A 17,993-nucleotide genomic window follows, 5' to 3' on the forward strand; every position below is an offset into this window, starting at 1 on the left:
AGTTTTGTCTAGTATTACAAAAACATTTTGTTCAGACCTGGGCTGTGCTGGACCCAAATATGACACCTTGCTATACTGAATATATTTTTCAGATGTGCGCACGCGCGCGCGTGTGTGTGTGTGTGTGTGTGTGTGTGTGTGTGCCCTGTGTGTGAGTCTGTGGAGACCAAAAAGTGTGTTGAACTTCTGTAGCTGGAGTTACAGGCAGTTGTGAGCTATCAAAAATGCTGCTGAGAATAGAACCTGGGTTAGCTAGATGAGCTAGTAAGTGTTCTAAACCACTGAGCTGTCTCTTTCACCCTTTAATGGGATATTTTAAGTCAAAGTAATGTCACGGGTAAGGAGGACTTTCTCTGCTCTGGGAAGAGGTTGAAGACCCTTGTGTGGCAGATAAGAAGTGCTATTGGTACACTCAGAGAGAAGGGACATTCGTGCTTAGGGGACACATAATCCAGGAGGAAGACTTGCTGTCTCTCCCAGTCACCTCTGCTGTCACTTTGCTGATGCGGCTCAGTGACAACCCTCCGTCACTCTCTGCTCTTCATCTCTACCATGGAGACACCCAGGTCTCACCACTGCATTGCCCTTTTCGAGGAATGCTTCCACGCCGAAGGCAATGTACTCTAACTTCATGTATGTACTTGTTAATCCGTCCTCCTGCAGGGACCCCAGAGGAGAACATGGAAGAACACACTGCCTATGCTTCTGCCATTAGCATCTTTCTATCATAAAGCACTGGCAGGTCTGTACATGTGAACTTTCTTGAATATGGTTGAAGAAACCTTAACAACAAACATGTAGCCTGAGATAAATAGTAGCTTACAGTTTCCAAAATTATTTTGTTGCTTTTTTTTTCGATCTTGGAAAGAAAAGGAAAAATGCATAATTATGAGAAAATATCAAATAGATGAAATAAGAAAACCATCTGCCCAAGAAGAGCTACTCTAGTTTCCCTATGGGTTTTTGTCAGTGGCTTCTATCTCTTGATTAAATTTTTGTTTCTTTTTTTTTTTTTTACAAGACAGGGGTTCTCTGTGTACTACTGGCTGTCCTGGAACTCACTCTGTAGACCATGTTGGCCTCAAACTCAGAGATCTGCCTGGTTCTGCCTCCCCAGTCCTGGGATTAAAGGCATGCACCACCATCACCTGGCAGTTTCAATTTTTAGTATTAAAGATTTGTTTTTATTATTTTTAATTATGTGTATACGTTGTGACTGTGTGGCTGGGTACACATGAGTGCAGTGCCCTGCGAGGCCTGATGACGGCATCGACTCTGGAGTTACAGGTAGTTATGAACTTCGGAACATGGATGCTGGGAACCTAACTTGGGTGCGGCAAATACTCTTAGCCATTGAGCCATCTCTCCAGCCCCAATTTCAGTTTTTTTCAGAGGCCGTAAAGCAATCATGATGCCCATGATACTTCTCTTTGAATTGTTTTCTTTATAAACTTTGAAAATATGTTATCTTATTTTGGCACCAAATTTTTTATGTTGAATTCAGCGTACATTTCCAGAACTGAGGAGGGATATTTTAAAAGCAGTTTTTCTTCCAATACATTCTGCAGTTGATTATTTCCCTCTTTAATTTGGGGTAGAGATGGAATCTATACATTTGCAGTTTAACATATTCTGGCTATTTTCTTTAGCAAACAATAGCAGCAAAATCCCTTGATTAAATCTCAGCATGATCCAAAAAGCAGAGATTTGATTTTTCCTCTGCTGCTTAACTAATTTACCCAGTGGAATAATTATTGGTCTCTTTCAACTCATTACCTCATTCGTCAAGAGAGAGTGATAGCAACAGTGTAACACATGAGGTTACATAAGGCCACTGTGAGGGTTAAGTGAGCTTTTATACCTACATGTTTCATACACTCACTTGATCACATAAGTAGTCAACAAATGTTTGTTGCTATTGGCAATAAAATCCTAGCCATAAATAAGCCATAAAAGAAAATATTATTATCTATTAACTTTTAATTATTTGGAAAATAGTTATCACAGAAAGTGAATTGAAATTATTTTTATTTTTGCTTGTTTTGGTCTTCAGATAAACATAGGATGATAATATAATTAATGGCAATAAACTAGATTGCAGAAGAAGTTTTTATGTCCTCAGGAGTAAACAGATTTTAAGACTTCAAACGCCCAGCAGACACAACAACATTCATATCCTAATTAGAAATAGTTCCAAAACAGGACTGAAAAAGAAGCATCTACTCTCCGCACATTTCCTGACTTGAGGTTTGGCATTAATATTTAGCTTGAAACAACCTATTATCACCTTGGAGGAGAGTCTAAGTGAGGGACCATCTATATCGGGTTGGCCTGTAAGCAAGTCTATGAGCGATTGTTTTAACTGATATGGGAAGATCCAGTCCAGAATGGGCATCACCATTCCCTAGCCAGAGAGTCCTGGACTGTATAACAACATTAGAGAAAAATTGAGTGGAGCACAATCGAGCAAGCAAGTGAACACACACACACACACATTTGTTTCTCTCTGCTCTTGGCTGTGATTAAGATATTTAATCAGCTCTTTGAAATTCCAGCCCCCTTGACTTCTTGGCTATCAAGGGCTATAACCTGGAATTGGAAGGTAAAACAACCCCCTTTCTTCACTCAGATACTTCTGTCAGGACATTTTATCAAGCAGAAATGAAACTAGAACACTGATTTTACCATGTAGTAGTTACTATGTATATTCTTACAAGTTAAATCTAAACCAAAATGGTATATCAAATATATGTGTGTGTGTGTGTGTGTGTGTGTGTGCGCGCGCGCGCACATATATGTATGTGTGCATGGTGTGTATGTATACATATGTATATTTAAGTGACTGTTCTTAGACTAATCTGATGATTCCTATATACAAATTAAATTCTCCCATATAAAAGACATTTGTTTTGCGTTTTCAAAGAAGCCTCAGTTTAACTTAATTAATAATTTATAATAGGGCTGTTTAATGAAGAAAGCAATACATTCCTCTTATTACACTCTGATTCCTCTTTTTAATTTGTAGCAATTAATATAGAGCATAAATGTTTTAAACCTGGAGTCTTATGAGACACAACAATTTAACAAACCAATTTATTATCTCACAAATATCTTAGTGGAATCAGGAAAACATAATCTGCCAAATTTGATAATTCAGATTCATTAGTCACAGCAGATAAAATTGGAACCCATTAAGTGTGGAGTTCTGCTATGAGGTGCAGAGTATGTCTAAAGAAAAACTTGCTCGTTAAGAAGGAGCAGGCTATGCTCTGTGTAACTGGCAGTCATGTGTACAAGCTGAAGTTTTATCATTCATCAGATGAGAGACATATAGTTTTCTCCATAATGCAAGTGACAGAGAACTAAAACCAACCAACCAACCCCACTTAAACAGAATCAAAAACAGGATGACCTGTGATGATCATATGTAATGTATGGGTAAGACATTATATAAGACAATCAGGAGCAGCTGACCGCAGGCTAAGACTTGGGTATTGATGCTACCGTTCCTGGCCGTGATGGCTGTGGCACCCCATCCCTAGTGGAGGAACTCCTACAGTTGATAGCTGCATGCACAGGCAGCGTCAGTATTCTTTAGGAGTATGTCCACTGGTGGTTTCCTCAAGCCTGAGTGGATGAAGCCACATTTCTAACTGGATTCAGTGGGCTAAACAATTTAAATGAATAGTGACACGGAGAGATGGCCCAGCACTTAAGAGCAACTGCTGCTCATCCAGGGAACCTAGTTTAGTTCCAAGCATCCACATGGCTCCAGTTACAGGAGATCTGATGCCCTCTTTTGGCCACTTTGGGTACTGCATGCACATGATGCATATATATATATATATATATATATATATATATATATATATGCAGGCAAAACTCTCACACACATAAAATAAATAAAACTAAATAACTTTTGTGTGTGTGTGTGTGTGTGTGTGTGTGTGTGTGTTTGACATAGGGTTTCTGGGTCAATAGCTTAGCCGTCTTGGAACTTCCTTCATAGACCAGGTTGGCCTCAAACACACTGAGCTCCTTCTGCCTCTGCCTCCTGAGTGTGGGATTAAAGGTGTGCACTACCATGCCTGGCTAAATAACTCTTTAAAAATAAAGCTTTTAGTAAATGGGTAGTTAAGATGCAAAAATAATGGTGACCCTGGAATACTTTTTCTTGTACTTGCAATTATAATTGAATTTAATGTAAGTTACAATTCAGGCTTTCTTGGTCTGGAAAGACAATAAAAATGATAAACCCAGATATCCACAATAAGTCTGATTCTGTGGCATTGTTAAGATGGTAAAAAGGAAGAGACAGGAAAACTAAACAAAATAAAATCAAATCCTGGGAAATATTTGAATCACAGCCAAACAACTATATGATTTGTAGTTTAAATAAAAAATCTTATTGTAACTGAATTGATATTTACTGATAAAAGTAAAATAAAAATATTTATATGGTTTAATTAAAAACTTTCACTGTCATTAGAATATAGGTAGTAAGTAAATGTTGGTAATACATTTTAAGCATTGGAATGAACTTTGCCAACTTGTGCATCCAGTGTACTTACTGATTGAGAACAGGGGTGTAGGCAGTTTTATCCTCATCAATAATAGTGACCATCAGTGTAATCAGCTGTGGCCAGAAGTCCAGGTTCTTGGTGGTTGGCCCCTGGTCTTCTCGAGGAACATCCTGTTTCTTGCTCTGTTCACAAGGCAAGTAAGAGGCAAAAGAGGTCAAACAGGAAGGTTTCATTCGTGTATGTGCTGTCCTGTCCACAAGAGGATCAGATAAATAGCTCCGAAAACATGTGCAGATTATGTGAAGAACAACTTTCCTCTCTTCATTGAGTAGGTTGAAGCCAGCCGCCAGCCTCCTCTTTCTAATCTCACATTTGGCTAGGGTTTCTCTTGGCTCTGGAAAGTAACTTCTCTCTCTCTCTCTCTCTCTCTCTCTCTCTCTCTCTCTCTCTCTCTCTCTCTCTCTCTCTCTCAATGCTACAAGTCCATAACCTTAGGAATTATTATAGAAACTATTCCTTTAATATGGCTTCTTCCACAGGTAGAGATAAAAGCTTATGTGTATAAAGGTGTGTGTGTGTGTTGATGTGATAGAGGACAGGGGGAGAGAGGGAGAGAAAGAGGAGGAAGGGAGAGGAGAGACAAAAGGAGGGAAGGACGGAGAGAGGATGTGGGGGAGAGAGGAAGGAATAGGGAGGGGCAAGAGAGGGAGGGGAGCGATATATTTATCAAGCCCGATTATTTTGTCCAAAGTCATGATCATATTAAGTTTGAGAGACTCAAATTCACTTGATTACAAACAACCATGGAAAACTCTACAGCTAGCACATGCAAAATGTTTTGTCTGTAACCCAAATTCTGCCCACAACTTTATCTTATTAGCTTCATTTTTCTAAATCTACCTTTTTCTTCTTTCACTTAAACTACTTTTATTTAATTTCTTAATTTCAGGTCTTTATGCTGTCTGAATTCTGTAAGGATCACCTCTAGGAGGCAGACTGGGGCTTGGGATGGTCTGAACTCACATTAAGTTTACAGAGTACAATAGTAATGGTAAACATTTTAGATATAAATTTCATTTTCAACATACACAATTCTTTCCAACATACAGATAAATTATCCTGATCTATTTTACTGTCTGTCCTTAGACAGTCTTAGAGTGCTTATTTTATATTTACTTGTTAAATTTAGACAAGAAATGAACAGAGAAACATAATTTCCATTCAAGAATACCAATAAATAAAACATATGGAATCTATGACTACATTTTCTTTGTCGCTGTGCTATGTCCAGAGTGTCTAGAAACCTCAGTCTGTGGCTCAAGAAAACTCTGATGTGAACTGTGTATCAGATGTGACATGGCTCAGTTTATTGCCTATACCTCGTTGCTATGTTTTCTGTTGGGACCAGAAGTCTAGCCATCCTGTGCTAAATAGCTCTGTGTGTTTATATGTTGGTGCTTACCTAGACAGATAACTTAGCGGTGTTTCAATGAGCCATCTCCTCATTATCATTCCCACTTAAGTGAGAATACAGCCCCTTAGTATGCTTCCTTTGGCAACAGAAGGAAGACTAGAAATCAGGCGAGTGGATCTAGAACCCATGGATATGACTCTAGGTTTGCCTACAAACACAACATACATAATTTGTGTGCTGTGTGTGTGTATCCTGTGAAGGAATAGTGATGTTAAGTAACCATGAAAGGTGTTGGTAACAAGTTTTATCTATGCTGAGAATCTGGAAGACCTGGGCAACAAAAGGAGTAAAATGATACAGAAGTGAGCCTGGAAATTTTAAAAAGAACAAGCTTCAATACGCAATAAAAACATAAGAAGGAAAATTAATATAAAGCCAACCACTACACAGCTGTTTTATAATCTGTTTGTAACCACCTCATGCTGAGATGGTTGTTTGACTTCTCCAAACTCTCGAGATAAAGAAATCTTAGTTCCAGCATTTTGCAGGTTAAAAATAGGAACTGTGTAATTGGCTTAAGAAATAGGACAGAAGTTTTGGACACTTGGGCATTGAAGATCCCCTTGAAGACCAGGGTAGGAAGTTTATTGGCTAGGAAAAAGGAGAGCATTTATCCTAGTCTACATTTAGACTGGACTGAAGACGAGAATCTCTCTCAAGTGCCCTTCTATCTCCAAGGCAACCTGTGATGGTCTTGACATCTGTGGAAACAGCCTTCTTGATTTTCTCTTGCAGACATGCCGACTCTCCCTTTCTATCCATTATCTCTTCTGTCTCCAAAAGCTGTACAAGAGGGATCTTCTCAAGTCATCTCAAATGAAATAAAACCCTTGTCAGCCTTGAAGACTGAGTACACAAGGACTAGATCTCACACGACAGAACTCTGAGCAAAGGTTTGTGGCAATCACTCTAGTCAGCCAAACCAAGGCCTCTGTGGCAACTGAGCTAAGCTAATTAAAGCTTGATCAGTGGCAGAGGCTACTTAGAAAAAGCCACAGAAAATGCCACATATGCTCTTCAAATCATCCACAGGGGCAACCCACTTCCATTAGTGTCCCTCTCGAATGACTGATGCTCAGTCACCAGCACACACAGGGCCTCCCCCATGGTCACTGTGTGTGAGGGTTTCACACTTTTCTGCTTGCCTTTGAGTCTTTGCCCAAAGTGATCATGGCTGACTTATTATATATAGAAAGAACAAAATTTCAAATCGATGTTTTCATTTGCAAGGTCTTCAACTCTTTCCAAATATTAAAGGCTTATCATTATGTACATCCTAACAATATGGGAACTGAAAGCTGGAATAATATCTACTTCGTGTTCTTATCTGAAAACAAAAACTAAGTATGTGTTTAATCCCTGCACTAGGGAGGCAAAGGCAGGTGGATTTCTGTGTTCCAGGCCATCCTGGTCTACAGAGTGAGTTCCAGGACAGCCAGGGCGACACAGAGAAACCCTGTCTTGAAACAACAACAACAACAACCACCAACCAATCAAAACAAAAACCAAACCTAAGCACATAGGGAATGTGAAAGTGTACAGCCTTTCTTGTTCCTTCTTAGTTTTGACTTCAAGTCCAAGTTATATGGTTTATAGACACAATGACAATTTCTGTATACTAAAAATACCAGGCTACTTATTCTGCACTTTGTATCTTAAATAAATCTTCCCATAAGGTTATTGCTGCCCGTGTGAAATCCCTGCATCTCTTCTGAGTTCCTGACGGTCCTGGCTAGTGTGTACTCATGTGCAGTGCGAGTTATAAGTACAGACAGGGGCTACTTCATTTCCATTTGATTTTTCTCCGAGTTTTAGTGTGTTCCCACTTGTTCCCATTTAACTTCCACGCCCTGTTGTACCAAAGAGTCCCATCAATTGTAGCTCACGTTGCCCTGGCCTTTCATTTGCTCTCCTCGTGTACATGGATTTAATTCTGCTCAGCTCTGAGGATAACAAGAAACCAAATCTAGACTCCATGGGAGAGACCAGATCTGGACTCCATGGGAAGGAAGGTCCAGGAGGTTCACAGTTCCCCTCTCAGCTCTTCCCAGACTTCCCACTCTGTTCACTCAGAAAGAGTACCATCAGAATACCACAACTATGTCCGCGGTCACATTAAGATCACTCACCTTGGCAATCTAAAAAAGACTAATAATGCCCTAGTTACACTTAAGCAAAATGGCATGAATCCCTGCTTTGGTTTGAAGAAGTCAATGTGACAAGATAGAAAACAGCCCACGGAGGCTTCTGTTTAGGAGCAGAAAAAGTATGTTCAGAAAGGAGCTGTTGAGGTGTTTTAACCTGATGTGAGTCCCTTGGTCACCACAGCAAGGAAGGGCCCACTCCTAGTCAGCTCAGACACAGTAGAATCCAGACTCTGGCATTTTTAAGTGAAACCAAGGAGACTGCCACAAACAAAACAAAACAGGAAAAAGATGTCAAAGTTAAGATCAATACCGGACCCGAGGCAAATTCTGTCCTTGCTCCTCAGTGCTGCTTGGGAATTCGCTGATCCCACAGGAATGAACCTTTCCCTTGTTCCCTATCACACCTCAGCTCTGGAAATGTCCACACAGACAATATCTACTCTGTATCATTCAGAGATCATTTACAAAGATTTACAGGGTCACATTAAGTCAGAAAAACGAGAAAATTAGACCTTAGGAATCCAATGTTTAAAAAAAAAAAACAAAAACTCTATTAGCACCTTTCTTCCCATAGCTAAAATATTTCTTAAGATAGTAGAAAACAGTGATAACTTGTTTACCAGCACATAAAGAGGCAGATGAAGTATTTCTTAATAGAGCAATTGAGAATTGTGTGAGTTGTTGATAAACAATAGCATCAGTATTTCTTCAAAGAATTATTTTTGACTTCCTCCAATCAAACCCATATACATAAGACTTTACAAGTCAATAGTGTGTTACTTCTGTACAAATGAGGATTTTTTTTTAAGTCAATGTGGCCATTAATTTCAATACAATGCCAGCTCAACATGGTAAATGGGTTTTTTTCAAAGTTGATAGCACAGCTAAAATTTCCAAATTTTTTATATATTATATTATTTATATAAATATATGTATATTTATATAATTATTTATATATCATATATATTATTTTATTTTTATATAATATGTAATATATTTACATATATGTGTATATATTTACATACAACACTAATAGCAGTAGTATGTTGTGCACCAGCAGCAAAAGCTGCTCCTCTCAGGTCTGCAGTCATTTGAACAAATTTCTAGAGACAGTGAAAACGGAGACCCCAGAAAACAAGAGTTGTCATGGTACCCAATGTCACACCTTTGTTCTTTTCTCACTGATCACCTGGCCAGAAAGCATCCCAAGACCATTATTAAAACAGTTCTCATCTGTGCTGGCTAAAAGATGTCTCCCTGAATTATCTTTAAACTCCATAAACAGGGTCTCATTTCACAATAGTCTTGTCTGTTATTTCTCCTTTTGCTGTTTGTCTAATCGCCACATCTCTGACTTAAATTACTTTCAATGTCTTCACCTTTGATCTACCTACTTCAAAGGTACTTGCTGCTATTAATCTTTGATGCTGCTGTCAAGGTTGCTTTCCTCACTGCCTAGATTTTTCTGACACATGATAGGTTACTTAAGTTCTGCCCATTAGTGAGAAAAAGATGGGCAGCTATGCTTAAGGAAGCAGGAGACTCAGGCTCCCTGAACTAGATGGGTCTTGATCATATACTTGGGTAGCCCTTACTCTGTGGGGTCTTGAAATCAACCTACATTAGGAACTGCTGTTGGCCAATGTGTCTCTAAACCTGACACACTGGGTGGCTACTTGGCAATCAACTGGGTGCATGCTGAAACGCAGTGGCCCTTACAGTCCTGTGACTGGACTGGTAAATCAGAATAGCTGAAGTTATTGCTAGGAACCTGGACTATATCCACACAGCACTGTTCTTATGAAGTCTGGATCATAGGAAGAGCCAGGTAATAAAAGAGCCCTCATTTTAAAGCGTGTGATAAGATTTCTGCAGAATGCCACAGTCAGCCAGACATTTGCTAGATTTCATGTTCTGTCATGACAACAAACGTCTTTGATTTCACCTTTATACCTGACAAAGTTCCAAATGCACATGGGTCGTGGGTGTAGGAGGTAGCAGAACATCTTGCTGACTATTTACGTAGCAGATGCATAGCTGCCTGCATGCTACAATGTTACACTTTTTAAGGACACATAAATACTCGCTAGGAACAATCACTGACATCCTCAAATTGCTCACTGCTACTGAACAACAAAGTGACCAGAGGGATGATGGACCTAGAGCACTGCCTGCTCTTGCAGAGGACCCTGTTCAGTTCCTGGCACACACATAGCAGTTCACTCACGTCTGCTCCAGGGGATCCAATGGCCAATGGCCTCTTTTGACTTTCTATGGTAATCCCTTTACATGGCACATAAACTTATATACTGGCAACACACACACACATACACACATAGATGATAAAAATAATTGTCTATTTTAGAGAGAGAGAGAGAGAGAGAGAGAGAGAGAGAGAGAGAGAGAGAGAGAGAGAGACTGAGACTTAGGATTTATATTGCTATGATAAACCACAATGACCAAAAGCATCACGGGCAGCAAAGGGATTCCTCACTTAACTCTTCCACATTACCATTCATCATCAAAGGTAGTCAGGGCAGAAACTCAAACAAGGCAGGAACCTGGAGGCAGAAGCTGATATAGAGGCCACGAAGGAGCGTTGTTTACTGGCTTGCTGTCCTTCGTGGCCTGCTCACTCAGCTACTTTCTTATAGGACCCAAGACCACCAGCCCACAGGTGGCACCACTCAAAATGGGCTGGGCTCTCCCACACCAGTCATTGATTAAGAAAATGCTCCGCAGGCTTGCCTACAACTGGATCTTATGGAGACAGTTTCTCATTTTAAGTTTGCTACTCTCAGATCTTTTGCTTGTTTGTTTGTTTGTTTTGGTTTGGTTTTTTTGTCAAGTTGACATATAGGAATGATAGTTGCGAGCACAATAAACTAGAGAAGATTTTAGCATAACATAAGAAGAGCAGTACATTTATGTGATTATAAGCAGGTGAAGTGCCTCACACAGAGCCTGTTGATTTAAGTGGTTTTAGGATGTTAGTTTGAAGAAACTAATTTTGTGAGGTTAGTGGATAGAAAGTTTAAAGTTAGAATCAAGAATAGAATGTGCCTCAAAGAATGGCAATGGCCGCATAGGTCAGAATGGGAGTACAGTGAGCTTCCATGCATTACAAGCACATAATTGAACTACCAAGAGAAAAAGGCCTGGGGCAAGTTAATGCTCAAAGAAAACACTCATTCTAGGTGGGGTCTGAGTTCCTGGATCCTGGGATCTAGGGATGTGGACACAGGTTTTCAGTGTGCACCATGAAGAGGCAGGTCATGATCAAGGAGTGGGTAATTTCATTGTAAATGTAAGAGCAGAGAGCAGATGATTAGCCAGGTTAGCCAATCAAGATTTCAAAAATGAAAAGTGGACTAAAAAATAAGATACAAGCTAGATGATGTTCTATTTCTTGGTAAATATAAATTGTCATCAGTTAAGCATAGGAAAAATCTTGCTACTATAGACTTGGCTGGCTTAAATGATGTTAATCAACAACATGAAAATTATTGCTTTGGGGTTACAATGAACTTGTGGAGAGAAAGATAGACAAGAAATGTTAGTTGCAAAAGAAGAAAACATAATCAATAATCAATAATCCTGATGTAATTTCCTTTTGTGTACTGACTTTAACCTGATTTTTTTGAAGAATACATTTTTTTGTGGTGATTGCTTTTAGATAATATGTAACTTGTGGCTATGAGGTAATATTTTTCTTACATGGAGAACTGAACTTTGTATAGAAGATATAATAGGGCTAAGGGAAAAAAATCAAGTTGGAGTTTGTGGGTGCCTGCTTCATCCACCTAGAGTGTGTGAATGTGTGTTCCTTCCCCCTTTTTTTGGCCCAAGAGAATTAAGTTTTTCCAAATAAAGTCTGCCAGTGTACAGCTGCTGAGTGACCGATCGCTGACTCCACACTTGGCCCTCCTCAGTTCACTGTGTGGTCTCAAAGCTGGCCTTCAACACTACACTACAGGGCAAAGTTAATTATGTTTTTACATACAAACAATTCATTGGGGAAAAAATGCTTTCTTTCCATGAATGTAGATGACCGTGATCAGTAGAATGGGACACAGGGTAATCTGTGTAGGTGAGAGTCTTAAGGGACTGGCAGCTGTGCCTTTTGGAACCTGTGACCTTACAGCCCTGCCATCATGTTAAGAGGACATTCATGGAGCCTGGAAGGGGTCATATGGAGAACTGTCAGAGTCCAGCTAACAGGAGTCACTTGCCATTTCCATGAAGATGCTATACCAAAGACTATACCTCAGCTCAGTCCAGTAACATGAGCCAAGCCACATGCAGGAGAGCTGGCATTCACCACACTCCTTTGCAGATTATGTAAATCTATGGACAAAATATGCTACATTTTTAAACCATTGTGTTTTAGGGTGCATTGTAATTCAATAGATCAACTCAAACCAAGCACAATACTGGCAGTATAACATAAATAATTTGACAAGACTTAAAAACGTGTGTCAGTGATGGGCTGAGTGGAATCAGGCAGAGGTGAAGGGATTTCCAGGTGAGTTGACTCAGACTTAATCCTGGAAGCAGGAACAATAGTGAAATAATTCACTTTCCTTCCTTCCTTCCTTCCTTCCTTCCTTCCTTCCTTCCTTCCTTCCTTCCTTCCTTCCTTCTTTCTTTTCTTTCCTTTTCTTCTCTTTTCTTTTCTTTCTTTTTTTATTTTTGGTTAGACAAAAGTTGAGACCTGTCATTTAAAGAGGGAGGAAGCAAGCAACACTGTCTCCTGCAGTTTGTGTGGACAGCAGAGAACAATGTAGATATGGAGATCCTGGGTAAGCCACTGGCTTTCTTACAGCTGTGTAGAAAGTACAGGGAGAGATCAGATGACAGGCTCATTTTTATCAGTAGAATTCAGAAAAAAATAAAGATTCCAGGATTCCCCCCCCCGCTCTAAAAATTATATATTCTCATCCTTGATCCTTTCAGATGGCTCTCTAGGGAGCACGGCACATCTTAAGATGCTTAATTATGTGGTTATAAGAGTTATAAGACCTTGCTGTTAGAATAGTCAGTGTGTCTGTATGGTTTATATGTCCACTATGACATTGCTCTTTGATCCTTATTCCAAGATAAGGACCATCACAGATGCATTGAGTGCTGTTTTCATCTAGTGATATGTCCAAAGATATTTGAAATAAACATATCAAGTTTGAACTGGAAGGAACTAATTCTGTATGATACATAACATAATAAAATAAAACACCTTTGTATTTCCAAGCAATAAAAAAGCCAGCCAAATCTTAGACTGTGACAATGAGTCAGAGTTTATGGAGCAGGGTAGATGACTCAAGGTCATGGCCAAGAGCCTAGAACAGGGAGCCAAGAGCTGGGAGAATGGAACACCACAGAGAGCAGGAATGGCCCCCGGTCAAGCACTGATGATCAGGGACATTTAAGGATTTCTAGAAGCAGGATACTTAAGAGATGGTCCAATCTCCCATCTCATTCCTTTTCAAATAGAAATGCAAACAAAGTAATATAGTGGGTAGGCCTGACCTAGCCGCAGGAGCCCCTGCCTTCCACAGAACTTTGGGGGAAGGGTACGTCTGAAGTTAGGGAAGCTATTCTTCTTGCTTTAAGAGCTCAAGCTTCCATAAGTACTTTAGCTACAAGAATGAACTCTACTCAACAAGATTCTAGAGCCTGTAGAGATGACAGTTAATACAGCACCACAGGGTGCAAAGGAAGCTGGGCTCCTTCCCGTGTTCAATGTCTTCCTTTACATGCCAGAAAATAGAGAGCCAACTGTGTCCCACCACATATACACAGTAGAAAGTGAGATAACTAAAACCACTAAATTTACTTTGTATTTTAAATGTGAGTTTAAGTTTTCTTTCTTTCTTTCTTTTTTCTTATTTATTTATTTATTTATTTTTATTTATTTTTGGCTTTGCTCTGTGTTTTTTAGCAGGTTCTATTAGCGGAGGCAGGAGACAGGGTCTGTCCACCCTCAAAAGAGAACCACTATGGAAAGGTCTGACTAACTCGTCTCCTGACGCTCTCTGCCAACAACTTTATGGTCCCACTTACTCATGCAAGGGGAAGTGACATTGAAAACATTGCCTCTGGTGATGGGTGCACCCACAAGCTCATAACAGCTGTGGCTACCTATGGAAGACCTGTACAAAATCAGACCACATATAGTTCTTCCATAGATGGGGGAGATGCTTTCTGGACCCCACCCTTTAATGAGAAGCTACTGGCGGTTGACATTACTGTGGGAAGGAGAATTGCTCTTCTTTGAGGATGTACCACTAACAGGATTCCCACCTTCCTGTGGATGCCCCACAGTCATGCTTAAGGGTGGCATGTACTGGACTTTGTGGGTTATTAAACAAACAAACACATGGAGTTGGGAGGGTGTAGGGGGGAAATTGGAGGGAAAAATGGGTTAAATATGACCATATTTCATTGTATAAATGACTGAAATTCTCAATAAAGAAAAAATTTTGCAAAGAAAATTGATCTTAAAAACATTGCCTCCCTATGCTCATAAACACACAGCAGCTGTGGTTACTTATACATGACCTGCACAAGAACAAGTCAGATGAAGTTCTGGCATGGATGGTGGAGATGACCTCCAGATTCCAGCCCTTAAAAGCGAGGTGGCAGATATAGCTCAGGGGTCCAGCACTTGCCTAATTTGCATAAGGCCATGGGTTCCATCCCTAACATTACAAATGAAATAAAAATTCATAATTATTTGAGACGTGCATCCCAAAGATGTCAGTCTGTAGTCTACGTCCATCTCAAACACCACTCTCTGCACAATAAATGCATACCTTTTATAGGACAATTAAAATTAACTTCAAACTTAGCTAGTAAAATTTGACATATTAGTGAAGACCTGTTTACTTTTTATAGTTATAACCTATGGGAAGTTAAAAATGATTTAGTTTTCTTGTGTGTGAGTGAGTGGAAAACTCTCATACTTACATCATGTTGAAATACTGTCTGAAGGGGAAACCTTGTGAAGGCCTCAAACCCCAGAAAGCTATAAATAACTAGAGCACCTGCCTGAAAGCTATAAATAAAACCCTGACAAGGAGTTAAGGTAGAAATCAGGATGATTAACTGGCAGGCATTACATTCTGGTTTCCTCAGAAGCAGACCCAAGGCTGAATGGCAGGGTTGCAATTCAACATGAATTAGCCGGGTCCTGGTGGCAGGTACGATTACACCAGGACATAATGGCAGGTTGCCAATGTCTGAAGTTTTAGACTTGAAAAGGGCCTTAAAGATTTCAGGTCCTACATTTCTCTGTATAATGAGAAGTCTGCATTATCATTTTAAGGCATTTTTTGAGTCTAAAAAGTCACTCCAGGTGATCAGTTTCCAAAGTTAAAGTCACCAGAGCCAGGCTTTTCTGAACTGTTTCTCTGTGCTGTGGAGCCACGCAGACCGGTGACAGTCAATGGCTTGGGTACAGGTCGCTTTTAACACTGAGTATGTGTAATATGTCATCATGTCACCGTCTCTCTCCCATTTGTGTATAGATCACAATGGAAGTAATGTATAAACACACTAAACTATTGAATACTATACATGCGAAGAGATGGCTCTATACAGTGGCAGGGGCAAGCTTGACACATGAAGTCATGGAAGAGCAGTGTGAACACTTATTACCTAGTGTTTCTCATCACCCCGAGAAGCAGCAGAAGAGAACACAGGACTAACTGAAGAGCCCCGAGTAACCAGACACTTCAGTATCAAGATCAGGAAAAACTCACAATAGGAACCAGGGGCCCTCAAACCATGGTTGCTTCTTTCCCTTTTACCTCAGGTTCAGCAAAATCTCAGGCTCTCTTGAGCCACCAGAACTGGCTGAGGGTCACTTTTTCTTATTATTTGTCCAACTCTTAGTAAAATAATAAATTAGAGAAATTCTGAAAAAAGTAAAATCATAAAAGGGAAACCAATAACTTTCCCAACTTGGTAATTTACCTGTAAATAAACAGGAGGTAGTGTTTCCTCATTCCGTATCTTTCATAGCCAATAACATATTTTTATAGCCAAAAACATTTTAATCTAGGATTCCTTCTCAGACCTAGGAATTCACTAGAAGACACAAAATTTGTGGTGCAGTCTTCTTTTTTAAAAAAAATTTAGTGTATTTTAAAATTACATCTACTTTATGTTGTTGTGTATATGACTGTGTATGTCTGTGGGATTGTGTATGTACACATGAGTACAGGTACCCATGGAGGCCAGAGGAGGGCATCAGATGCCCTGGAGCTGGAGTTACACCCAGTTGTTGGTACTGGGGACAGAACTCAGACCCTCTGTGATAGTAATACATTCTCTTAATCGCCAAGCTCTCTCTCTCTCTAGACCCTCAGTGCATTCTTATTAATGATGGAATCATTGCTTAGGAGTTTAGTGTCACACAGGAAATAATAATCTAGGGTACACATCACCAATACAGCTTATAAATGTGGACCTCATACAAGGTCTCAGTATAAAGACATAAAAGGGAAGGGAGTTAGCCAAGGTGATACTAGGCTCATACTATAATTTCCAGATTAACCTAATCCCAAATAACTGCACTTTCACCCTAGCAGTGCCCAATTGAAATTGAAAGGGACACTGAATCACCCATCAGATGCCTATCAACTTCTCTTCAGCTAACAGCCCTTAACTTAAAAACAAAAACAAAACAAAAAACAAAACAAAACAAAAAAAACACCAAAAAACTGTGTTGATCTACTTAGGGATGTAAAAACACAAGGAAGTTGAAGTTTATTTGTGGTGGAGACTACAGAAAGCTCAATCTTCCCCTTCCTCTGCAGTTCTGGATGGCCGTTCCGTGCACACATGAGCTAATCCCTCCTTAATAGAAGCGATTGTAATGTTTTCCCCTAATTAACAGTCATGAACCGTTTCACCACCGTTGCTTAAGAGAACAATGCCATGCTAACGAGCTCATTCTCTTTTGTGAGATGGATTTCAAAGCTTATTAATGATAGAGGGGATAATCCTAAAGTTAACATTTACTGAACACTAATTCCATCTCAGACTGAAACCAGAGTCTCCCAGTCATAACGTAACAGCACCTTCCCACAACCGTGCGTTTAATTGTTTACCTGCGTCTACTCTGTGAAACAGGCAACTCTCCTTTGCTGACTAGAACCTCAGCTGTCCTGTGAATACTGAGAACTGAGCAGGCACTCCACAGTTATGAAGAAGATAAATGTGGGTTAGGTGTTAGCATCACTAGGTCGGGGAGGGAGGAATTAGTTTAGATGCTGAAAAGTTGAATAAGGTGTTTGAGGTTCCACTGTTTTAGGCCCATTGTTCAAACGCAGGCCAGTCAGGAGAATTGTATATAGACAGTGACAGGAGTTCCTTCACAGAAGAGGTGACATTTGATTTGGTTACAGAAAGAGTCTCAAGATATCATCTAAGAAAAGGGAAGTGATAGAAGACGATTAGATTCCCACAATAGCAAAATGGGCATCACATCAGATCTGGGATCGACCCATGCTGGATTAAAAGAGTCAGTTCACAGTATGTCAGCATCATCCCCTCCCCCAACACAAGGTGAAGTCCCAGTAGTAAGAAACTATTGGTTAATATTTGCCCAAATGCAAGGCCAGGATCAATGTGAGCATGACAAACTCCCTTGAGTACAGAGCTTAAGGCTTGATGTGCACTCATAAGCTCTGGGAGTTTTAGCCTGGTAGACTTCAGTCCTGCTGTCCCTGTCAAGGTGCTTCTCTCTGTCTCTGTCTCTCTGTCTCTGTCTCTGTCTCTGTCTTTGTCTCTCTCTCTCTCCCTTCCCTTCCCTTCCCTTCCCTTCCCTTCCCTTCCCTTCCCTTC

The 17,993-nt window shown here is 40.0% G+C and overlaps 1 protein-coding gene across 5 annotated transcripts in view; it reads right to left on the minus strand.

The window, feature by feature from the left end:
• Unc13c (unc-13 homolog C) overlaps positions 1–17,993 on the minus strand; it is a 496,297-nt gene that overhangs the window by 144,363 nt on the left and 333,941 nt on the right. For all 5 annotated transcript variants that reach the window (XM_029543555.1, XM_021206602.2, XM_029543556.1 and 2 more), the window contains one exon: positions 4,572–4,705. In XM_029543555.1, the coding sequence (XP_029399415.1) occupies positions 4,572–4,705 (134 nt within the window). The remainder of the gene's footprint in view (positions 1–4,571; positions 4,706–17,993) is intronic.

This window comes from Mus pahari, chromosome 10, assembly GCF_900095145.1.
Source record: "Mus pahari chromosome 10, PAHARI_EIJ_v1.1, whole genome shotgun sequence".
Taxonomy (NCBI): Eukaryota; Metazoa; Chordata; class Mammalia; order Rodentia; family Muridae; genus Mus; species Mus pahari.